The following is a 25,667-nucleotide window of genomic DNA, read 5'->3' as shown; positions in this document are numbered from 1 at the left end:
ATCCTGCTCATGTAATGGTTCATTGCTTTTCTGCAGCTTTTCTCTTATTCCAACATTGAAACGTATCATGTGATCATAACAGGCAGGTTTTATTAACACTAAAGCAGAACTATACTCCCTTCCTCTGTCTGAGAGCTCCCTGTCAAGCAGCCACCATCTTCGCTTTGTCGTTTTCCAGATGTGGGATTTTCAACCAGCTTGATTGGGCACACTGGGATGATGTAACCCTTGTGCATACTGAAATGATACATTTAGCTATGCTTGCACAGTTCAGTGTGTATTGTAAAGAGGCAGGTGAGAATCTTTGATGGCAGAAGAGACATAGGGGGACTTTTATCAATCCTGTTGCACAAGGCAAAGCCATGTTAAAAAGGAACAGTGAGACATATCATGAGACAGATGTATTACAAGGTTACAGCCCAAGTCATAAATTCCTCCTTTGTTTGCTCTAAAGTAGCATGTGTGACTGCCATCAGGGGACTGATGAAGCCGCGTGACGATGACGCAACATAGCGGAGGCAGTCCCAGACCGGAAGTGACATAGGCGGTTGTTAATCCCAATGTTTTCATATATTTTACCTTGTACGTGCATATTTTTACTCTAATAAAATTGGTTTAACTGATCATACTGCGCTATAAGAGATCTTTCTTCTCCCTGTCCTTAAAAAAAACACAAAAACCTCAGAGATCTTAAAGGGACCAATACCACGGATAGTGGGAGTATTAAGAGGAACAATCGGAGGGTCCCTGGTGGACAGGAGGTCCGTACTATTCAATACAACCACAAATAGACTGGCGACTGTTACTCTGCACATGCTATTAACTGGAAGGTGAGAGTTTAGAGAGCACTGAGGTGTCACGGGTGGACCTATTTCAAAAGCACTTTGATTAGGACCAGTATACACCACATGCAGTCCAGTGCATTTTTTTCTGCATCAAAAATGCATGGAAAGTAGGTTATATGGTTCCCAATGGTATCATTCACACCAGTGTGGTCAGTTGCAGTGCATTCCAGTTCCAGAAAAAAAAGTAGAACATGCTGCATTTTTTCTGCACTGGACTGTACTGGAACGCTGTAAAATACATCAAAAATGTACCGGAATGCACCTAAATGCACCAAAAACGCACTGCAACACACTTGTCCTTATTAAAGGTTAAGAAAAAAGAGGGGGTAAGAAAAAAGCACTGGACTGCATCAAAAACGCACCTGGAACGCATCAAAAACCCACCAAAAACACACATACAGAAAAACACCTGGAACGCATCCGGACTGCGTTTCTATGGTGTGAACTGGCCCTTAATGTACAAGATGTGGGATTTTCAGCATACAGAAGCACAAGTTAATTTTGATAGACATTGAGAACCTGTAATGCCCCGTACACACGAGCGGACTTTTCGACATCCAAACTCCGACGGACTGAGTCCGGTGGACTATCCGCTCGTGTGTGGGCTGCAACGGACTTTAGCTTCGCAAAAGTCTGACGGACTTTAGAAATGAAGCATGCTTCAAATTTTCCCGACGGAACTCCGCCGGACCCGGTCCCCTTCGAAAAATTCGCTCGTGTGTGTGCTACTCCGACGGACTAAAACCGACGCTAGGGCAGCTATTGGCTACTGTCTATGAACTTCCTACGTCGAATCCAGTCGTACGTCATCACGTTCGACTCCGTCGGAGTTTGGTGTGATGGTGTGTGGTCAAGTCCGTTCGGTCGAAAAGTCCGCCAGAACTCCGGCGGAACTCCGCTAGAACTCCGTCGGAAGTCTGTCAGACTTAATCCCTCTCGTGTGTACGGGGCATTATACTCACTCTTTATGTACATTATATCCATTGCTAAATCTATTGTTTTATATTTTATATTTTATTGCATTGCGGATGCCACTTGATATTATCATTTATGTTATCAGATTTTGCGGTCAACAGTTCCACTACATTGTATGTGTTGGTGTAGATTGTACCCACTGCTGTGTGGTGACATGAATGAAGTATCATTTTGTGCACTTCAAATGATATGTCCAAAAAATTGAGAAAAAAGGAACTGTGTGATGTGCTAAAATGTGTAACATTCCAACCCCTACTGCCGACTCACTGCAGTGGAAACTGACATCTGCCTGAACATTAAACCACTCCAGTTTACTGCGTGGACAGTGTAAATGGGCCCTAAGCATATTTGAAATGTGCAAACTGTGGCAGTTAGCTGCCCAGAAATTTTGACACACTGGTCTGTAAATCTGTTGCAGAGGTTTTTCTGAAGGAAACACAGCTAGATTTGTGACTAATTGTGTCCCTAATTTGCTTAATAAATGTCCCTCTGTGTCCCCAACCTGTTTGCAAAATTCTATTTCTGATGTCAAGTTTAACTATAGGAAGTAAGAAATGATTGCAACTATGTGTACTTCTAATGCTGCATACACATGACTGGACTTTCTGGCAGAAAAGGTCCAACGGTCTTCCCGGCGGATTTTCGGCGGAGTTTCGGCAGACTTCCGAACGACCGGACTTGGCCACATATGAACGGACTAAGTCCGTTGGAATGTCCATTCGTTTTGAACGCGATGACGTAAGACGGAACTAAAAAAGGAAGTTCAATAGCCAGTAGCCAATAGCTTCCCTTGCATCGTATTTGGTCCGTCGGACCAAGCATACAGACAAATGGTTTTCCCGATAGGAATTGAGTCCGTCGGACAGATTTGAAACATCTTCTATTTCTAGGACTGGCTGAATTTTTTTTTTTATGAAAAACGATCGGATTAGCCCACACACGATCAGAAAACCTAGTCTTCTGGAAAGTCCAGTCTTGTGTACGTGGCATAAGGAGAAACAGCAGCACAAAGTACTCAGTCTAATTAAGTTTGTTAAAAATCCTTGCAATGCATAGAACTGACAAGAGATTTGTTCCATTTTAATAAAAGCTGAGATACATTTTCTAGCGTGATACTACAGCTGTGATTTAATGGTGCACTACAAATTCAAACATGAACATTTTCCATTTAAACTCACATAGGTATACAGTACATGGCTTGCTTTTGTATCCTTGATCCTTTGTAGCTGATAACTGCTGTGGAACCTCTTCCTTTGTTGCTGCTGTATTGTCCTTTTGCAGTGTGGACAGGGTTAAGCTGAATATTCATTAATGCAGAAGTACAGAAACCATCTTTAACTACTTCAGTTCCGAACACTTCCACCCCTAGGGTTGCCAAATTTCCGTCAAGCCAAACCCGAACACTTCAGCGACGCACAGAATTTTTTTTTGTAGTACACGCTATAGACACTCTATATGATTGTAGGGGACTTGGGACACCTTTGAGTTACCCTAGGAGAGTAGTAAGGAGACGCGGATAGCACGCTACAGTGAACAGTGGCTGTGGCCAAATTGTGTTAACAGTGGAGAGGAGGGTAGACTTAAAGGGACATGGTTAAATAAAACAAAAGCATTTGAGTGACCATAAAATATGATTAGATTATTAAAAGAAATGTCACAGTTAAAATATGAACCTAGCCTACCTTAAAAGTGGACACTGTCAGTAGGGCAGTAGATGGTGTTAGTGGGGCAGAGGATGGTGTCAGTGGGGCAGAGTGCGGTGTCAGTGGGCATGAGATGGTGTTAGTGGGGCAGAGGACGGTGACAGTGGACAGTGTCAATGGGCAGAGTGCGGTGTCAGTGGGGCACAGTGCGGTGTCAGTGGGCAGAGTGCGGTGTCAGTGGGCAGAGTGCATTGTCAGTGGGCAGAGTGCGGTATCAGTGGGCTGAGTGCGGTGTCAGTGGGCTGAGTGCGGTGTCAGTGGGCTGAGTGAGGTGTCAGTGGGCAGAGTGCATTGTCAGTGGGCAGAGTGCGGTGTCAGTGGGCAGAGTGCATTGTCAGTGGGCAGAGTGCGGTGTCAGTGGACTGAGTGAGGTGTCAGTGGGCAGTGGACTTTTAATTACTAAAAAAGTCAACAAAAAAAATCAAAGCAGTCCACAGACACCCCATAAATAGAGAAGAAAAGATATTAAAGGCTTATGAGTGAGCACTGCACAATGAAGTAATTATGCCAGGATGGTACTGCAGGGAGGACTAGACTGCAAGCTTTAATCAGCAGCCATGTCCCTGGGAAGACAAGCATGACAGTCCCACACACTGGATAGCTTGTGGACTGTGAACTGCAGAGAAATAAAGGCCCTCAGCTCTGCACTCACCCAGCAGTCTGTCTGTGTCCACTTAGCTTGCTCAGCAGGCTCTCCGTGTCTGTTCCTCTCGCTTTTTGGACAGGTCACATGATCGGCTTCCAGAGGGGAAGAGCCAAGGCTGTGTGTCTACATGGAGTAGGCACTGGCTCTCCCCCTCACAGCCGCCCTGCAATGTGTCACAACTTAACTTACACAGTGCCGGAGACTCGGCCAGAGCACCGGGCAGTGAAGGCAGGGAGGGAGACACCTGCACGGAGAACCCCAATACACAGTAATAATAGGAGACTCCTCAGCACTGTGTCCAGGGCTCAGGTGGACTGATCCCCGGACACAGGATTCAAAACCCGTACTGTCCAGGTGAATTTTCAGCTTTCTTAAATGACAGTTACTCAGACATGCAACACTGTACCCTTATGAAATTTACAGTGGTGTGAAAAAGTGTTTGCCCCCTTCCTCATTTCCTGTCCCTTTGCATGTTTGTCACACTTAAGTGTTTCGGAACATCGAACCAATTTAAACAATAGTCAAGGACAACACAAGTAAACACAAAATGCAATTTGTAAATGAAGGTGTTTATTATTAAAGGTGAAAAAAAATCCAAACCATCATGGCCCTGTGTGAAAAAGTGATTGCCCCCCTTGTTAAAACATACTATAACTGTGGTTGTCCACACCTGAGTTCAATTTCTCTAGCCACACCCAGGCCTGATTATTGCCACACCTGTTCACAATCAAGGCATCACTTAAATAGGAGCTGCTTGACACAGTAAGGTCCACCAGAAGATCCTTAAAAGCTACACATCATGCCGAGACCCAAAGAAATTCAGGAACAATTGAGAAAGAAAGTAATTGAGATCTATCAGTCTGGAAAGGGTTATAAAGCCATTTCCAAAGCTTTGGGAATCCAGCGAACCACAGTGAGAGCCATTTTTCACAAATGGCGAAGACATGGAACAGTGGTGAACCTTCCCAGGAGTGGCCGGCCGCCCAAAATTACCCCAAGAGCGCAGCGACGACTCATCCAAGAGGTCACAACAACCCCACAACAACGTCCAAGGAACTGCAGGCCTCACTTGCCTCAGTTAAGGTCAGCGTTCATGCCTCCACCATCAGGAAAAGACTGGGCAAAAATGGCCTGCATGGCAGAGTTCCAAGGAGAAAACCACTGCTGAGCAAAAAGAACATCAAAGCTCGTCTCAATTTCTCCACAACACATCTTGATGATCCCCGAGACTTTTCGGACAACATTCTGTGGACCGATGAGACAAAAGTGGAACTCTTTGGAAGGTGTGTGTCCAAGTATATCTGGCGTAGAAGGAACACTGCATTTCATAAAAAGAACATTATACCAACAGTAAAATATGGTGGTGGTAGTGTGATGGTCTGGGGCTGTTTTGCTGCTTCAGGACCTGGAAGACTTGCCGTGATAAAAGGAACTATGAATTCTGCTGTCTACCAAGAGATCCTGAAGGAGAATGTCCGACCATCTGTTCGTGTACTCAAGCTGAAACGAACTTGGGTTCTGCAGCAGGACAATGATCCTAAACACACCAGCAAGTCCACCACCGAATGGCCGAAGAAAAACAAAATGAAGACTTTGGAGTGGCCTAGCCAAAGTCCTGACCTGAATCCTATTGAGATGTTGTGGTATGACCTTAAAAAGGCCGTTCATGCTCGAAAACCCTCTAATGTAACTGAATTAGGACAATTCTGCAAAGATGAGTGGGCCAAAATTCCTCCAGGACGCTGTAAAAGCCTCATTGCACGTTATCGCAAACGCTTGGTTGCAGTTGTTGCTGCTAAGGGTGGCCCAACCAGTTATTAGGTTTAGGGGGCAATCACTTTTTCACACAGGGCCATGATGGTTTGGATTTTTTTTCACCTTTAATAATAAACACCTTCATTTACAAATTGCATTTTGTGTTTACTTGTGTTGTCCTTGACTATTGTTTAAATTGGTTTGATGTTCCGAAACACTTAAGTGTGACAAACATGCAAAGGAACAGGAAATGAGGAAGGGGGCAAACACTTTTTCACACCACTGTATATCATTTTTTATAGCAGATAGAGCTTTATTTTGGCTTTATTTATTCACCACTGGATTTTTGTATGTCTTGCTAAATAAACAAAATACTGAAAAACAAAACAAAACAATGTATATTTAGTCTGTGCGAAAGCTACAAACTTTTGAAAATTTATCAAAATAGCACAAATACCCCCCAAATGACCCCTTTTTGGAAAGTAGTCTGTTCAAGGTATAAGCCCTTGGTACACACGGTCGGATATTCCGACAACCACATCTGTCGGATTTTGTCCGAACTGTTGCATACACACTGTCGGACAAAGTTGTTGGAAAATCCGATCGTTCCTAACGTGATGACGTTATTTCGTTACGACGGGACTACGGTCAGGCTAGTAGCCAATAGCTTTGGTCTAGGAATTTGATCTGAGCATGCGTGGCACTTTGTCCGATTGGAATTCTCGTTATCGGAAAATTTTATAGCCAAGCTGGAAAACTTGGTCCCTCGGAAACAGTCCGACGGAGCCCACACACGGTTATCCGACAACATGGTCCGATCGGACATTTTCCGTCTGAATATCCAACCGTGTGTACAAGGGCTAAGAGGCATGGTGAGTTTTTGGAAAATTACATTTTTTTTCACAGTTTTTTGAAAATTAAGAAATTAAATAAAATGTGGTTTTTTTTAAATAAGTTGTCAATTTAACAAGCTATTTCGCACAAACAGCATAGGCATACTTGCAATTATACCCCAAAACACAGTTTGCTATGCCTGGAGTATAGGGATAACCCATGTGTGAGACCTTTTCACAGCCTAGTTGCATAGAAGGGTGCAAAATCCAAGGAGCACCTTCAGGCATTCCAAGAGCATAAATATGCATAAATGATGCATTTAATTTCTTGAAAACCTATTACATTTTTAAAGGTCCTAAAGCATCAGTACAATGAAAACACCCACAAAATGACCCCATTTTTGAAAACAAACACACTCTTACATCATATCAATGACGTGTTTCATCATCGATAGGACATTCCTTAGAAGCTCAGCTTCTGATGATGTCGTATCGATGACGAAACGCATCAAGATGAGACACGCGTTGTGCTATGCTGATCCCTAGGTGGACTGTACGCCAACCCTGTCAGACGGGTCTTTCTGTTCCCACCTTGTTTGCTGGTCTGGGAGAGGATTTTAAAAGTTTTACAGTTGTAACCTCATTATCGTAATGATTTTATCCACTTGACCACTGGGCACTTAAACACCCTTAATAACCAGACCAATTTTCAGCTTTCGGTGCTCTCACATTTTGAATGACAATTACTCAGTCATGCAACACTGTACCCATATGAAATGTTTGTCCTTTTTTTCACACAAATAGAGCTTTCTTTTGGTGGTATTTAATCACCGCTGGGTTTTTTTTTTTCTGTTATAAAATTTAGCAGATTAGTAATTTTTCTTCATAAATTTTGGCCAAAATGTATACTACTACATATCTTTGGTAAAAATATGTACAAATTGGTGGATATTATTTGGTCTTTGTGAAAGTTATAGAGTCCACAAGCTATGGTGCCAATATCTGAAAATTTATCACACCTGAAGTACTGATGGCCTATTTCAATTCTTGAGACCCTAACATGCCATAAAAGTACAAATACCCCCCAAATGACCCTTTTTTGGAAAGAAGACATTCCAAGGTATTTAGTAAGAGGCATGATGAGTTTTTTGAAGTTGTCATTTTTTCCCCACAATTCTTTGCAATATCAAGATTTTTTTTCCTTTTTTTTTCCACAAAATTTTCATATTATCAGTTTATTTCTCACACACAGCATATGCATACCACAAATTACACCCCAAAACACATTCTGCTATTACTCCCGAGTATGGCGATACCACATGTGTGAGACTTTTACACAGCGTGGCCACATACAGAGGCCCAACATGCAGGGAGCACCATCAGGCGTTCTGGAGCACCCAGGACAATTCTGACATTTCTCTCCTACATGTAAAAATCATAATTTATTTGCTAGAAAATTACATAGAACCCCAAAACATTATATACTTTTTTAGTAAAGACCCCAGAGAATACAATGGTGGTCGTTGCAACTTTTTATCTCACACGGTATTTGCGCAGCAATTTTTGCTAACGCGTTTTTTTTTTTTTAAAAAAAACAGTTTTGTGCTTAAAAAGAAAACAGTAAAGTTAGCCCAATTTTTGCATAATGTGAAAGATGAAGTTATGCTGAGCAAATAGATACCTAACATGTCACCCTTCAAAATTGCACACGCTCGTGGAATGGCGCTAAACGTCGCTACTTAAAAATCCCCATAGGCGACACTTACATTTTTTTTTACTGGTTACATCTTTTGAGTTACAGAGGAGGTCTAGGGCTAGAATTATTGCTCTCGCTCTAACGTTCGCAGCGATACCTCACATGTGTGGTGTGAACACTGTTTTCATATGTCGGCGGGACTTGCATATGCATTCGCTTCTGCATGCGAGCACATGGGGACAGGGGCGCTTTAAAAAAAAAAATTTTTTATTGTTCATTTTACTTTATTTGTTTTAGTTTGACATTTTTTTCCCCAAAAAGAATTTTTTTGATCACTTTTATTTCACATTAGAAGGAATGTAAACATCCCTTGTAATAGGAATATGGCATGACAGGTCCTCTTTACAGTGAGATATGGGGTCAATAAGACCCCGCATCTCACCTCTAGGCTGGGAAGCCTGAAAAAAAAAAAAAGATTCTGGCTTTGAACGTATTGGCGAGTCGGTAGAAGCACCAGAGGGCGGGGGGGGGGACGTCTATGGCTGGGTATTGCAGGGTATCACCGAGTATGGCTGAGTATTGCAGAGTATCTCCGAGTATGGCTGGGTATCTCCGAGTATGGCTTGGTATGGCAATTTATGGCAGAGTATTGGCAGGGTATTGCAGAGTATTGGCAGGTTATTGCAGAGTATTGGCGGGTATTGCAGAGTATTGGATGGTATTGCAGAGTATTGGCGGGTATTGCAGTATTGCAGAGTATTGGCAGGGTATTGCAGAGTATTGGCTGGTATTGCAGAGTATTGGCAGGGTATTGCAGAGTATTGGCAGGGTATTGCAGAGTATTGGCTGGTATTGCAGAGTATTGGCAGGGTATTGCAGAGTATTGGCAGGGTATTGCAGAGTATTGGCGGGTATTGCAGAGTATTGGCGGGTATTGCAGAGTATTGGCGGGTATTGCAGAGTATTGGCTGGTATTGCAGAGTATTGGCTGGTATTGCAGAGTATTGGCTGGTATTGCAGAGTATTGGCAGGTATTGCAGTATTGCAGAGTATTGGCAGGGTATTGCAGAGTATTGGCTGGTATTGCAGAGTATTGGCAGGGTATTGCAGAGTATTGGCTGCTATTGCAGAGTATTGGCAGGGTATTGCAGAGTATTGGTGGGTATTGCAGAGTATTGGCTGGTATTGCAGTACCAAATCGTAAAAAGTGCGCTGGTAAGGAAGGGGGTAAAATCCTCCGGGGCTGAAGTGGTTAAGCTTGATTTGATTCCTCTTGCTATATGGCAAAGAGGGTCAAAAACGTCCCGTGAATAGGAATTTCTACTTTACCCTTTACTGGTGTCCTATTGGAATTTCCCTGTGTATGCTGTCTATGTTAAATAGCAAGTCCTTGTGGTCCATATGCATTATGATGATCCTTTACACCTGAGAGAACTTTTTACACTTGATTTTTCATTTTGGATCACGGAGATCATTATTTTATTGACTTTTTGTGGATTATTGTTACATGAAATGCACTTTATTTATGTATATTTATACTTGTTTCACTTTATATGCATTTGCCCTTTGTTGGTTTATAATGTTTTATAGATTAGCTAGTGCTGTTCTTTCACATGGAGTTCACTCCAGCTGCATTACACAATTTAACATTATCGTATTTTTTTTGTTTTTTGGTGCAAGTGTACTATATATCTAGTATTCACATTTTTTAACTTAATATGGTGTATGGCACTGGAATGGCATATGTCAGTAATTAAGATGCTGTCATTGCATATGGCGGTGATTAGGACATTGGTATGAGGTATGGTGGTAGTCAGGACAGGGGTATGGTGTATGACAGTGATCAGGACGCCGGTATGGCATATGTTGGTGATCAGGACACTGGTAGGGTATATTGCAGTGATCAGGGCACTGGCATGGCGTTTGACAGTGATCAGGATGCTGGTATGGGGTATGGTGGTGATCAGGACATTTGTTTGAGGTATTGCAGCAGTCAGGATGCTGGTATGGTGTATAGCAGTAATCAGGGCACTGGTATGGAGTATGACAGTGATCAGGACACCACAATCACATGGCACAAGACCATGTGATCATCCAGACACAGCTGTAATGTGATCAGACACTGACACACCGATCATTGTGCTCCCAGGTGCATGCTCTGTGACCCGTGCACTAGTCTTTAATGTGGAAGAATAGTCCGGAAAAACAGAGCAAGAAGTGGCGTGTAAAAGTTGCAGAGAGGAAAGGGAAGAGAGTACCACAAGGCGGCAGTAAAGGGGGAAGAATGGTATGTGGCCAGAGCTTGCTGGAACTACCTGATGCTGTGCTGCCCAGGAGAAGAGTGCTGAACAAATATTACTGCTGCCATTGCAATGCTACATGTGAAGGAACCTGGATCCTGATAGCCCGAACTGGAGATTATTGTTTAACTTGCTGAACACGGTGAGTGACTGATCATCAGCTGACCCTTGACCATCAGGGGGACCTCTGGCTACTACTGCCGGTTGCTATCCTTCGAGGTAAAACCCTTTCGCAAACCTACGTGGAAACACCTGGATTTTGGGGGGGGGGGTATATTGTGGTGAGAGGCCTCTTGGGCACTGACTTTTCTTGTTTCTTGGTTCTATAAAATAGTCCTGATCCAGTGAGAACTGGGGAACAATCCAGTGTCCCTTAGGATAACAAAGACTGTACTAGGGAGCACTCCCACCATCTGTAAGGAAGGTAAAGAGGGACTGGCTCAGCAGGACTGAAAGTGAGAGATCACAGTCATTTTCATCCCTGTCTGATTTGAACCTTTTTTTAATTTAGAGCACATGTCCAGAGACCCAGAAGAGGGTGTCCTGGATCTGGTTGAGGACTAACATCATACAAGTTAATCATTTGTCTGCTGGAAATCGTTGTGCTTCTTCCAGGGCCACAACTTTGCATCCAAAGCTTTTTTTCTCTTTCTTTTTAATCATTTACTGGCCAGTATGACAAAACTGGGATTGTTATAGCAAGATAGGACTTCTTTATATACTGTTGCTAGCCTGCTAGGTAAATGCAGTTCAGTTCTGTTAATTGCTGATAGAAATCTTCAGGTGTTAAACCATATCTCTCAGAGTAATGTTGTTGTCTTATTGATTGTTTGTATATGTTCACCGCTAATCCTCTTCATTTAGGCTATGCTTAGTCTAATAAATAGTTTGAAACACCTCATGGTGTGTTGGTAAGTGCTGGGTGAGTGTTTCTTTAGGTGTGCAGAGAAATCACCAAAATTCAGCAGCTCCTCGGGGGCTAGCACTAGACTGGCTAAATAGTTCTAATTTTCAAACTGCTATTTAACGTTTACACCTAGCTGACCAGTTAACAAAAATTTCCTAATACTATCATTCTCCTCTTTTTACAGAGTTGAGTATAAGCCTAAATAAGTGTATGACAGTGTGTTCTCTATTGCCCCGTACACAAGGGCAGAAAAATAAATGTCTGACATTCTGCCCGTGTGTATGCCCTTCTGTTCAACAGAAGCCAGCTGCCAATCGACTCCCGATCAGCACTCTTAGCCAATAGCAGAGAGCGCTGATCAGAGTGTTCTGTTGGGGGCCGTCCCCCTGTCAGAATATGTACCTGCCTTAAATTTACTGCATCCTCACCCTTCTACAGTAGAGACTGAGAGGGAGTTTGCCTAGAATCATGGGAGGCTGCAGCCGAGACTAAATTGAATGTGGGAAGCCTTGCAAAATAAAATAAATACATATTTGATGCAGTATGTCAATAGCCTTAACACAACAGATTTGTTTTCACAGTCCTGTAAATCGTATTTATTACCTGTCGATCCTGACATTCGAGCTATTATTTTGCACTTCCTGTAACAGGCCAAGATGTCCAGCAAAAGTGTCAATGGAAAGCCTAAAAAGTGTTAGCTAATATTGGGCTTTATTTTGTTGTCTTTTACTTAAAAGTTCACTCCAGACACAAAACGTAATTATATTATATATTGATAAATATATTCCACTTTGTGTGCCCAAAATGCCTTTGCAAACCTAGTTATTACCTTTTAAAAGTAGCAGTGACTGCATCACTGAGATGCACATAGTGGCATGTTTCGCCCTTTACAGGCTGCCTGCAGAAAACTACAGAGGTACACATACAAGACCACTTATCCTGCAAAAAGAAAAAGCAGGACTGATTGATCTTTATTACTGAAACTCTCTCACACTAACAAATATCATGCTGGATTACTGTACAGTTCTGGAAGAAAAAAAATAAAGAAAAAATAGGTGCACCGAGTAAGAATACAGTACATATGCCTGTTGTATTTAGAAAGTTCAAAACGACATGTCCGTCTAATGCTGCGTACACACGATAGGAATTCGGGCCAGAAAAAGACTGATGAGAGCTTTTCAATGGAAAATGTGACCGTGTGTATGCTCCATCGGAATTTAGCTGTCCGAATTTCCGCCAGCCAAAAATTGATAGCATGTTCTCAATTTTCCCGACGGAAAAATTTTCTATCGGTAATTCCGATCATGTGTATGCAATTCTGACACACCAAAAATCACACATGCTCAGATTCAACTATGAGACAGAAGCTATTGGCTACTGGCTATTGAAATTCCTTTTTCTAGTCACGTCGTACGTGTTGTACGTCACCGCGTTATAAACGATCGGAATTTGATGTGACCGTGTGTAGGCAACACAGCTTGAGCCAAATTCCATCGGAATTCCGTCGGGAAAACCATCAGAGCTTTTTCCGTTGAGAATTCCGATCGTGTGTACGCGGCATAAGGCTACCCTGCCATAGGGGACAACACAATGCAATTTAACTGCAGAATTCTCAGTATCATCCTTTTACAGTAAGTGAATAAATAATGCCTCTACTGGCAGGATGAAAAGGTAATAAAACAATGTGGAAGAGGGTCTAAGGGAAACAAAACTGCTGTGTCTTTGCTAGAAATAGACAACATCATAAATGGATCATATACTGTAAGTATTTTTTGATTTTGCCTATAGTTATAAAGTGGTTCTAAAAGCAGAAGTTTATTTTTATTTTTTTTATATCTTAATGCATTCTCTGCAGCCCCCCCCCCCCTTATACTTACCTGGGCCCAATCTCGATCCAGCGATGTGCATGCATCCCTCTTAGATCTCTCCCTCCTCATTGGCTCAGAGACAGCAGCAGGAGCCATTGGCTCCTTGCACTGTCAATCATAGTCAGTGAGGAGGTGAGGGCCAAGCTGCACGCTGTGTGTCAATGGACACACAGAGCAGGGCTCAGGAGTGAGCATGCAAAAGTGTCCCCAGTGCAAGCGACTTACTATGGAGTCACTCAGAGGGAGGAGGAGCCGAGAGAGCAAGCAGGGGACCCAAGAGGAGGATGCACTGAGCCGGTAAGTAAAACATATAGAAAAAAATATTTTCAGTGCTATCTTTATTATACTATACATTTTCCAATCAAATTCCTATGTAGATGCAGATTTATCATTGAGCGTTGTTTTGTTATAAGGATTTATTGTGATATTATTGCAGCACAATTTTTTGACACAGAATTTTATTGTTGCATGTACATAGGGATTTTTTTGTGAGGTTTATAATATAGATAGCACTATGAATATTGTTTTCTATCTGTTAAAGGGACAAAGCGCCAGCTGTCTAATAGGTATTCATTGATTTTAAATGTTGGATTCCAGAGAGTAAGTACATTTTAGCACTTTATTTTGTATTTGGTAAGTATAACATTTTTGTTATATATAAAAAAAAAAAAAAAATTGAGCATGTACAATTACTTTAAACAAAAGAGTGGACTTACACAGCATTAGACATTTACAGATTGATCACTTGTTGCCTGTTACCTTTTAGTGTATTGCGTTTTTCAACTTTTGGATACACAAAGTGAAAAAGAAATCCTGTATAATGTATGCTAACTGTCCTTATTTGCATGATTCTGAAACATTTGTCAAGTCTCTGCTAGAAATGTATTTTTCCTACGCAGTTATGCCAATCCCTTGGCTGGAATGTCTTGCAGTTATTTCTTTCCTAGCGGAATTCCTCTTACACTGAAGCTGATCTAATTGTGGTTTTTGGCTTTTGAAACTGACACGTTGGTGTGAAACTAGTTAGAAATTTTCAGTACACATGCCTAGGTCTCCCTTCCCCCACAGCCCAAAAACAGAATTCTTTCCACATTCAGTATTACAATCCACCCTCTAGAGTCTAGAACTACTAAAATAACTACCCCTGAAGCACTAATCGCATACCTCTATCTGAGAACTCTTTTCTAGTGAGGTGAAAAGTTTACGCTGATTGTTCACCAGCCTGCATTTAATTACCAGGCATAAAAACATTCTCATTATTAAATGATACCTCATAGTGACTATTTAAAGCAGCAGAAAACATAAAACTTTGACAATTAAAACAAATTTTCAGTTGGGTGATTTGCATACTTGTATGTTCCAGTGGCGGCCCATCCCTTAGGGGCACCTGGGCGCTGCCCCTCTCTCCTCTCCACCCCCTATATGCAGTGGATAGATTCATGCATAGCATTAATCTATCCACAGCCATCGCTCATGTGTCCGGCCTTTTCAGGGCACATGAATTACAGCGGTAAGGGGTTTTTTTTAAGCACCTGATTAGAACTAGAGGCTCTAATAGGCTTCAAAATAGCGTGGACTCACAGAGGATGCGTCCGGAGCCCACCCAGGTGTGTCGCAACAGCGAATGAATATTTAATGTTGCAGCACCGATCCTCCTCTTGGCCACTCGGGAAGCAGGTATGAAACCTGTTTGCAGATTGGCCAAAACATCAGGTGGTCCTATTGGACGCCTAGCGCCGGGAGGAGCAGAGAGGAGATGCACCGCGAACAGGACCCCAGGAGAGGACACTGAAGCCTGCCGTGCAGGAAAATGGCCACAGCAGCTCAGACGGCTGCTCTCACCATCAGCATCCACGGTAAGAACAGCGAGTGGTGGAGGGGGTAGTTGGCTGTTGTGCTAGTGTTGCTCCACTGGTGCAGCCGGGGGGGTTGTTTGCTGCCCCCCCCCCCCAAAAAAAAAACCCCAGCCTCCACTAGTATGTTCTATTTAGGAACTGACATACAAAGGTGTTCCCAAAGTTGGTACTATTTGCACTGCTCACTGATCAGAGAAGAAAAGAGACCAAAAAAGGTGTCATACATCACGTATACCAGCTACTAATACTATAGGACAGTTCAGTCCAATAGTGATTAATAGATAGTGCACAATCCTAAGCAGTGCCAGTATGGAATCAGTCCTGGAAGAAAGTGTCCCTGGCATAAAACACATGGACCCACTAGAATTGTAAAGACATTCAAGCCACCAAAAGTGATATTTCAGGTAAAGTGAGCTGAATCACCCATTAGTTTTTGCATCTCTTTGGTATTTCAGTAGCAGTATCTCCCACCATATTTAAATAATTAGCTGGTTAGCTTAACTAAGAACATGTGCATGAGTTCAGTCACCAGAGAAAAATAAAATAAAAAGACCTTGCAACCTCAGACCCCGAATGCCAAAGTGAAACAGATGAAGATAAAAAACTTGTATAACACATTATCCAATTTGCTCCTGTAAGTGAAACATGGTTTCTGCTCTATTAAAACTCCATGGATCTGCAATATACAGTACATTCATTATAAATATGGGTAGACACCTGCCAAAACCAGTTCTTGTGGAAGGAAAACGATTCTACCTCTTCATAACTCCTCCTTTCCATATGCAGAGGTTACACTTGTAGGAAAAGTACAACAGCAAAGTTGCTTATAAACTGACTATATATATATATATATATATATATATATATATATATATATACAGTGGTGTGAAAAAGTGTTTGCCCCCTTCCTCATTTCCTGTTCCTTTGCATGTTTGTCACACTTAAGTGTTTCGGAACATCAAACCAATTTAAACAATAGTCAAGTACAACACAAGTAAACACAAAATGCAATTTGTAAATGAAGGTGTTTATTATTAAAGGTGAAAAAAAATCCAAACCATCATGGCCCTGTGTGAAAAAGTGATTGCCCCCTAAACCTAATAACTGGTTGGGCCACCCTTAGCAGCAACAACTGCAACCAAGCGTTTGCTATAACGTGCAATGAGGCTTTTACAGCGTCCTGGAGGAATTTTGGCCCACTCATCTTTGCAGAATTGTCCTAATTCAGTTACATTAGAGGGTTTTCGAGCATGAACGGCCTTTTTAAGGTCATACCACAACATCTCAATAGGATTCAGGTCAGGACTTTGGCTAGGCCACTCCAAAGTCTTCATTTTGTTTTTCTTCAGCCATTCGGTGGTGGACTTGCTGGTGTGTTTAGGATCATTGTCCTGCTGCAGAACCCAAGTTCGTTTCAGCTTGAGTACACGAACAGATGGTCGGACATTCTCCTTCAGGATCTCTTGGTAGACAGCAGAATTCATAGTTCCTTTTATCACGGCAAGTCTTCCAGGTCCTGAAGCAGCAAAACAGCCCCAGACCATCACACTACCACCACCATATTTTACTGTTGGTATAATGTTCTTTTTATGAAATGCAGTGTTCCTTCTACGCCAGATATACTTGGACACACACCTTCCAAAGAGTTCCACTTTTGTCTCATCGGTCCACAGAATGTTGTCCCAAAAGTCTTGGGGATCATCAAGATGTGTTGTGGAGAAATTGAGACGAGCTTTGATGTTCTTTTTGCTCAGCAGTGGTTTTCTCCTTGGAACTCTGCCATGCAGGCCATTTTTGCCCAGTCTTTTCCTGATGGTGGAGGCATGAACGCTGACCTTAACTGAGGCAAGTGAGGCCTGCAGTTCCTTGGACGTTGTTGTGGGGTCTTTTGTGACCTCTTGGATGAGTCGTCGCTGCGCTCTTGGGGTAATTTTGGGCGGACGGCCACTCCTGGGAAGGTTCACCACTGTTCCATGTCTTCGCCATTTGTGGATAATTGCTCTCACTGTGGTTCGCTGGATTCCCAAAGCTTTGGAAATGGCTTTATAACCCTTTCCAGACTGATAGATCTCAATTACTTTCTTTCTCAATTGTTCCTGAATTTCTTTGGGTCTCGGCATGATGTGTAGCTTTTAAGGATCTTCTGGTGGACCTTACTGTGTCAAGCAGCTCCTATTTAAGTGATGCCTTGATTGTGAACAGGTGTGGCAATAATCAGGCCTGGGTGTGGCTATAGAAATTGAACTCAGGTGTGGACAACCACAGTTATAGTATGTTTTAACAAGGGGGGCAATCACTTTTTCACACAGGGTCATGATGGTTTGGATTTTTTTTCACCTTTAATAATAAACACCTTCATTTACAAATTGCATTTTGTGTTTACTTGTGTTGTCCTTGACTATTGTTTAAATTGGTTTGATGTTCCGAAACACTTAAGTGTGACAAAACATGCAAAGGAACAGGAAATGAGGAAGGGGGCAAACACTTTTTCACACCACTGTACATACATATGTATTATACTTATCTATGCCAGCAGGTGGTGCTGTAGTATTATAGTGTATAGTTCATGTATTCTATGATATATATGAGAGGAAGTACCCTCTGTATCTAGGTATTCACTTGTTTGTTGGTCTCTTCCTATCTGTTCCATGATGATAAAAGACATGTAATGTATTTCTCCATGAAAGTAAAGCTAATTGCTGAAACAAGAAGCTTCCGGTTCATAATTGTTCAATAACCTGCTAATAACACTTCCTTTGTTAAAGTCCAGAGGAGTGGCCATAGCGATCTTGAAGTGTAAAATGTTCCCCTGAATTTTGGATATAGGTTATTTATATACGTACCACCGTTCTGAGTCTACTAAAGGCAGGGTGTGACCTCCAGAAGCAGGGAGAGAGCTAGCATTTACCCCAGGGCTGAGTTCATAGCTATAATGGGGAGTTTGGAACAGAAATTGGGCACCAGTCACTTTTCATAGCTTTAATGCGAAACTTGAAAGAAGGTAGTACGAGAGAGGGTTAGTGGTCTCAGATACCAGTAGTAGATCACTTACAGACTCCTTGGATCCAGAAGCACAGCTTCACAGTACACAAACCTTTAAGCTGAGCCGGCAATACTGCAATCAGGTTTCAGATTGTTGAACAAGATGTCAGAACCTTCAAGCTGACCCAGCAACACTGTAAACATGTTTTAGATGTAGGTGCGTCCTACAAGTGAGTCACCTGGCCCTCCTGAAAGCCTTCATCCTGTCTCTCTCCAGCAAAGGTTCCTCTTTGGATCTTCTATATATGACTTGGTTTCTTCCACGCCGGGCAAGACAGCCTAAGGACCACCTTAGGATTACCAGGCCCCAGACAGGCTTCTGGGCCTACTTTTAGAGTTCACCTCAGAAGCACGTTCTCAGGCCAGGAGGGCCTGAGGTAAGAGAGTGAGCACATGGCCCAGCCCCAAATATATATCATCTCCCAGAATGCACCAGTGGCCAAGAGTCTCCTACTGGGCTGACTGGAAGAAGAGGAAATATTCATAGCTCAACCTAGTTGTACTATCTCATACTAGCATGTGGTACCAGTGACACCTACTGGTGACAGTGAGACATGCACAACCTCATTGAGACTACGGAAAGACCAGATAAACTGTACAATCAGTCTTTGCTGTTTCCCAGCCCAGCCAGCCCAGCCAAAAACTAAATGTACATGATAGCCCCAGTTTAGGGCCAGGGGCTACATATATATGTATTCAAGATGTTCTTATTCCTCTTAATAAACTTTTCTGAAAGCCAAATGCATTCATTTCAGTTATTGCTAAATTTCTGACAGGTATACAATGCAGCTATTAATGTAGTGCTGTAATCATTTATACATTGTTTTTTTTTACTTGGCATTGGCCTCTTGAAGTCTTGCTGTACCTCCTCTTGTAGGAGGTAGAGAGCCTACAGTGCTGACGGGGACTGCCGAAAGAGGAGTAAAGCAATGTTTTGGTACATAATCATTGCACAGAGCAGGTGTTACCTCTTTTTTTATTGAAAAAAGTCACTTTCAGTGAAACTAATGTAATTAATTGTAACTAATGTAATTCAAATACCTTACTGGTGAATCTAGCATAGTGAAAAAAGTTTCAATGAGAGGGAGTTTAAAAAGACACACGGCCATTCATTGAAACTGGAAGAGAAGCAGTTTAACCTTAAAGTGATACTAAAGTCTTGTTTTTTTTTTTTTTGTAAAAATAACAAACATTTTATACTTACCTGCTCTGTGCGGTGGTTTTGAACAGAGCAGCCCATATCCTCCTCTTCTCAGGTCCCTCCTCTGTGCTTTTGGCCCCTCCCTCCTGTTGAGTGCCCCACACCTTTGCTGACCCACAGCTCCCTGTGTCCATTCAGACATGGAGCCATTGCCCAGCCCCACCCGCTTTCCCTCCTCTTTGGCTGAATTACTTTGATTTACAGCAGTGGGAGCCAATGGTGTCGTGTTGCTGTCCCAGCCAATGAGGAGGGGAGTTCCGGGCAGCCAAGACCATCCTGCAACATTGCTGGATCTAGATTGAGCTCAGGTAAGTATTAGGGGGGCTGCTGCAGACAGAAGTTTTTTTTTATATATCTTAATGCATAGAATGTATTAAGATAAAAACCCTCTAACTTTACAACCACTTTAAACTGCATAGGGGGTTCTTTATTGTCAGAGCAGTGAGGATGTGGAACTCTCTTCCACAAGCAGTGGTATCAGCAGGGAGTGTTGCTAGTTTAAAAAAAACTTTTAGATGGACATCTTAACGATCACAACATACAGGGCTATGGGATTTAATATTGACATAAACACACGCACACAGACCACAGGTTGAACTGGATGGACTGGTGTTTTTATTCAACCTTACCAACTATGTAACTATGTAATTCAACCAAAGAAAAATTCAAAACAGAGGTCATCTGTGATCAGGGAACACAGTAAGGCAAAGGCTGTCAGCACCTCTTTAAATGCTCCATTTCTCTCTGAACTTGTTATAGAGCTCTGGATATTCTTTTAATTTTTATTTTTTTAATGTTAATATTGCCTGTGATAACTACCAATTTCTGACTGCTTGTCTTTCCTAGCTTTTTGATCTTTTCTGGTTCCAAAAATATGACTTGGCACCTGTTGGTGAGCAATTGGTAGATTGTGCTCCCACTTGACACTCTATGTTGTATACCTATTTGTAGCCGTCACGGGCACAACGTTGTCCTAAAACTGCATTAAGGTGAAAAATTTCCTGGTGTTTGTATCGCTCCACACTCCATTTCATACTTACCGGAGTCCTGTCTCAGTCAAGTGCTGTGCCTATCTGCAGCAGCTCTCTTCTCTCTCTCTGCTCACAGAGGCAGCAGCGGAAGCCATTGAATCCTGCTGCTATCTATCAAATCCTGTGAGCAGAGAATGGGGCCCAGCCGTACTGTGTGTGTCAATAGAAGCAAGTGTGTCATCATAGAAAGCTTGCTGCGGTGGCCCACAGAGAAAAGGAGGAGCCAAGAGTGCTGGTGGGGAGACCCCAGAAAAGGAGGTTCCAGGCTGCTCTGTGCAAAACCATTGCACAGCACCGGTAAGTATAACATGTTTTTTATTTTATTTTAAAAAATGCTTTAAATCTTATCTGTCAAATACCTGCCCAATTTACCGACTTGTTTAGTTTGCCTAAAAGTTGGAGACATCTTTCTACAACTGTATGGTATTATATAGTGTTTTGCCAACTGCAAACACAGAAACTGCTTTTAAACCAAAATCTATTTGATTTATAAGAGAATTGAGGTGTAAGGGTCCTAAAACTGAACCTTGACATAAACCTTAGACTATTCAGGGTATGAATTGTTGGGAATGATTCTCTGGATATAATAAGCAGGGGGGAACAGCCCATACACATGTAGGGGACCCAGGCACCCCAAGGGCTCGGATGTCTGCATGCTGGTTTTGGGCAGCACACCAGTCACAGCTCAGCCATGTGGAAGAGCTGTGCTGTATGTTGCCTGCATTTCTGCTTAGTGCCCATGGTGGCCTGATCTGGAGAAAAGTTGTTAGGCATCCCAATGGTAAATTGATTGACAATGTTGCTGGATGCAGGCCTGTGCTTGGACTGTCTCTTTGCTGAATATATGGGGATATCTCTTTGCTGGATTGGATTCATTTTTATATATTTAGTTGTAAGAGTGTTATGCCCCATACACACGATTGGAAATTTGACCAGCAAAAGACCAATGAGAGCTTTTGGTCGGAAAATGCGATTGTGTGTATGCTCCATTGTACTTTTGCTGGCGGAATTTCGGGCCAGCAAAAGATTGAAAGTATGTTCTCAATTTTTCAGTCAGAAAAAGTTCTGTAAAAATTCCGATGCGCAAAATTCCTACGCATGCTCGGAAACAATTTTACGCATGCTTGGAAGCATTGAACTTCATTTTCTCAGCTCATTGTAGTGTTGTATGTCACCGCGTTCTTGACGGTCGAAAATTCAGAGAACTTTTATGTGACCGTGTGTATGCAAGACAGCTTGAGTGAAATCCTATCGAAATTCCCTCGGAAAAACTATCAGAGCTTTTTCTGAGCAAAATTCCAATCCTGTGTACGTGGCATTAAAATAAAAGTGGGTGCACTGAAGGACTGGGTGGGATGGTCAGTGAGTGGATTCGGTGGAAGGCCATTGGGAAGGCCTGAAGCTGTGTAAGGGATTCCAAAATTTCTGATGGCTTCCCTGATAATAAGCTTGGACATGTTAAATTGGAGGGGTTTGTTCTGCTTTCTTCCACATGTTTCACACCTTCCACTACTGTTTATAATATAAACATAATAAAGATTACAGTGCCTAGGAAAAGATCAGAATAATATTTTATAACCACATTTTCTAACTTTCTCTTTTTACGTGGATGTATATAAGAAAGTATAAACTACAATAGGAAACCTTAAGGTCTGAAGTATCTAAATGAAACGACTGCAGAACTTTGTGGTACCACTTGAAATTGCCATGACAAGTGTTTTAACAAACATTAGACCTTCTGGCACATGGTTAATAGATTTCAAGCCCTGGCCTTTATAGAACTTGACAAACTGTATTGTTTTCTAGTGTCTTATAATATGAGACACACTTCTGATTATTCATTGTTGTTGCTTTGTTAAATGATCTTACCTCCACAAACTTGTCCATCATAAGTGTGGCAGACCCAGTCATGGCACTCACATAAAGGTCCATAATATTTTCCGGGTTCTTTCACTTCACATATGCATACCCCACAATCACATTTTCCTCGGCCACTGCAAATTAAGCCATCTGTAGTCCTGCAACGGCTTTCTGATGCAGAAGTTGATAATCTACAATTTGTGAGTGAGGATATACTTCTGTAAGATAAACAAATTGTATCTTCCATTAGTAGGTTGCTACACTAAAAACAGTAAAGTCAGCTAGAAAAACTTAAAGTAAGTGATCACACAGCATATTACAAAATATGAACAATTTTCATTGCCCACACTAGATGCCTCAAATGCTTGTGCAGGAGTTGTGGAAAAAATAAATCAAAATTGTTTAGAAAGTTATTAATTTCTTAAATTTATCATAAAATTATGGAAGGTCAGGGGTTGCATTTTAATGTTATATACCATATCTGCAGGTAACCTTTTCTCATATAGTCAAAAAGTGTAATCAATGTGCCTTATGACTGTCACTATTCTGTATGTGCCTGGAGAGATACCTTTTACATAAAAAGGCCTCTATGCACTCAGGAAGCCCTATGCGTTTCGCTACAATATTTGAAAGGTTTAGCACTGGCTCAGAGCTTAAGCTATGCCCACAAACGTTCTGTAACAACTCCAGGACCCCAAAAACCAATAAGAATGCCTTTATTTGAGTGTATTAGCACTTTCATTTGTTTTTGGGAGGCTGGGATGTGGCTTCAGTTCCAGGCCTATGGTATACCTGGGTTTTTGGAACTATCAAGGTGCACAAAAGAGATTTCTGTGGATAGCATAGGTACACCTTGCAAAAAAGTACCACATATATAGTTATTTTTAAATATTTGTTAGTAGTATAAGGATCCAACACTATTGTGGGTTTGTGGCACCGTGGTTTAAGATCTGTGGGGTTTCCATTAAGAATGAATGGCAGTCCAGCATGCTTTCAAACAGCGTTTTGATTGCTGGTGGCTGCGGGAATTGCTGCGATTCCCACACCCGCAACCACCCACAATAGTGTGAACCAGGCCTAACTACATATCACAATCAAAGTGGCAGCATGTTGCAAGTGCATTTACCAATGGTGGGACTGGATGGAATCAAAGAATAAATTTAACCACTTGAGACCCGCGCTATAGCCGAATGACGGCTACAGCGCGGACCTCCTTTGACGGGACGACGTCTATTGACGTCGTCCCGTGCACGAGCGGCCTGCTGAGACTTGCCTGATCACTGATCCGAGCAAGGGGTCGATCCCGACCCCTTATCACGTGATCAGCTGTCAGCCAATGACAGCTGATCATGTGATACAACGGAGCCAGTTATCGGCTATTATTCCTCCTCGCGCTGACAGCGCGAGGAGAAAAAAAAAGAGCCGATCACCGGCATCAGTCCCGATCACGGCCAGCCCTGCCAGTGCCCACCTGCCCCCTGCCAGTGCCACCTCATTAAAAAATAAGTGCCCCCCGTCAGTGCCACCCAGCAGTGCCCACAGTGCCAACCAGCAGTGCCCACAGTGCCACCCAGCAGTGCCCACAGTGCCACCCAGCAGTGCCCACAATCTGCCTCAACAAAGGTGATGCACCCCAGTGCCACATATCCGTGCCCATCAGTATCATCTACCAGTGCCCATCAGTGCCCAGCAGTGCCACTTATCAGAGCCACCTATCAGTGCCCCTTAGTGCCACCCATCCGTGCCCCCCATCCGTGCCACCCATCCGTGCCATCTTATCTGTGCCCATCTTTGCCCATCAGTGCCGCCTTATCTGTGCCCATCGGTGCCGCCTTATCTGTGCCTATTAGTGCCGCCTTAACTATGCCTATCAGTGCCCACCAGTGCAGCCTATCAGTGCCCACCAATGCAGCCTATCAGTGCCCACCAGTGCAGCCTATCAGTGCCGCCTCATCAGCGCTCTTCAATGAAGGAGAAAAATTACCTGTTTGCAAAATTTTATAACAAACTATTAAACATGATTTTTTTTTTCTTTGCATATTTTTTTGTTTGTTTAGCAAAAAATAAAACTCCCAGCTGTAATTAAATACCACCAAAAGAAAGCTCTATTTGTGGGAAAAAAATGATAAAAATTTCATTTGGGTACAGTGTTGTATGCCCGCGCAATTGTCATTCAAAGTGCATCAGCGCTGAAAGCTGAAAATTGGTCTGGGCAGGAGGGGGGTTTAAGTGCCCAGTAAGCAAGTGGTTAAAGCTGAACTCTGGAATAAAATGATGTCTAAATACAATAGGCTTGTCTATTCGTACTTGATTGGTTTGATTTGTATATTTCTTCCAGTAGTCCAGCTTGTAACTTTGTCTCTGTGTAGGAGCTTCCGTTAGTCTAGACCAGTCTCTACTGCTCTCTATTCCCCTGCAGGGTGACTGGTCTTCTAACTGCCCACTCCTCTAGTTTTCTGTAGTGATTGGACTTGTTGGCCCCTCCCACAACTCTGCTCTCTGCACAGGTTTGTGCAGCAAAGTGATGTCACCCCTAATTTTAAAATCTAATACCTAGGCTTATAAGGCATTTGGTGTACACAAAATTAATTTATATCCTTTGTGGCTACTGAGGAATATATTTTTTGAAAGTTTTTATGTCTAGAGTTACGTTTTAAAGAGAAGCTGTCAAGTCTCCTAAGTTCTAGGGCAGTGATCTCCAAACTGCGGCCCAGATGCTGGATGTGGCCCTTTGCTTGCTTTTATCTTGCCTTTGAGGCATTATTCCCCCCACTGTTAGCAACAGAGGGGCATAGTTCCAGTCACTGATGCTGACAATGGGGCACTATTCCTCCCAATGACAGCAATGATGCGGCACTATTCCTCCCACTGACACCAATGATGGGACACTATTCCTCTCACTGACACCAATGATGGGACACTGTCATGGTTATGCAGTGATCTTCCTGTGTTTGCTTACCTCCCCTCATGTCTTCAGACTAGAGGCCAGCCACTTCCACCTGGTGGTTTTTATAACCTCTCCTCTAAGCATGGCTCCACCCCAGCCCTATCAGGGAGCCCTATATTAACCTGTGCACTGCAGGCCATCAGTGCTGATCAACCATTGTGTATTCCTTTGTGTGTTAGTTTCCTGTTTCCTGCCGTGTGCT

The 25,667-nt window shown here is 42.5% G+C and overlaps 1 protein-coding gene across 1 annotated transcript in view; it reads right to left on the bottom strand.

Annotated features, from left to right (window-relative positions):
• ITGBL1 (integrin subunit beta like 1) overlaps positions 1-25,667 on the bottom strand; it is a 403,213-nt gene that overhangs the window by 375,881 nt on the left and 1,665 nt on the right. The window contains exon 2 of the mRNA XM_077482967.1: positions 22,528-22,736. Within this exon, the coding sequence (XP_077339093.1) occupies positions 22,528-22,736 (209 nt within the window). The remainder of the gene's footprint in view (positions 1-22,527; positions 22,737-25,667) is intronic.

The sequence above is a fragment of the Lithobates pipiens genome, unplaced genomic scaffold, assembly GCF_037356315.1.
Source record: "Lithobates pipiens isolate NorthernLeopardFrog02 unplaced genomic scaffold, aLitPip1_a1.2 Scaffold_16, whole genome shotgun sequence".
NCBI classification, from domain to species: Eukaryota; Metazoa; Chordata; class Amphibia; order Anura; family Ranidae; genus Lithobates; species Lithobates pipiens.
This window is presented reverse-complemented; position numbering and strand designations above follow the sequence as displayed.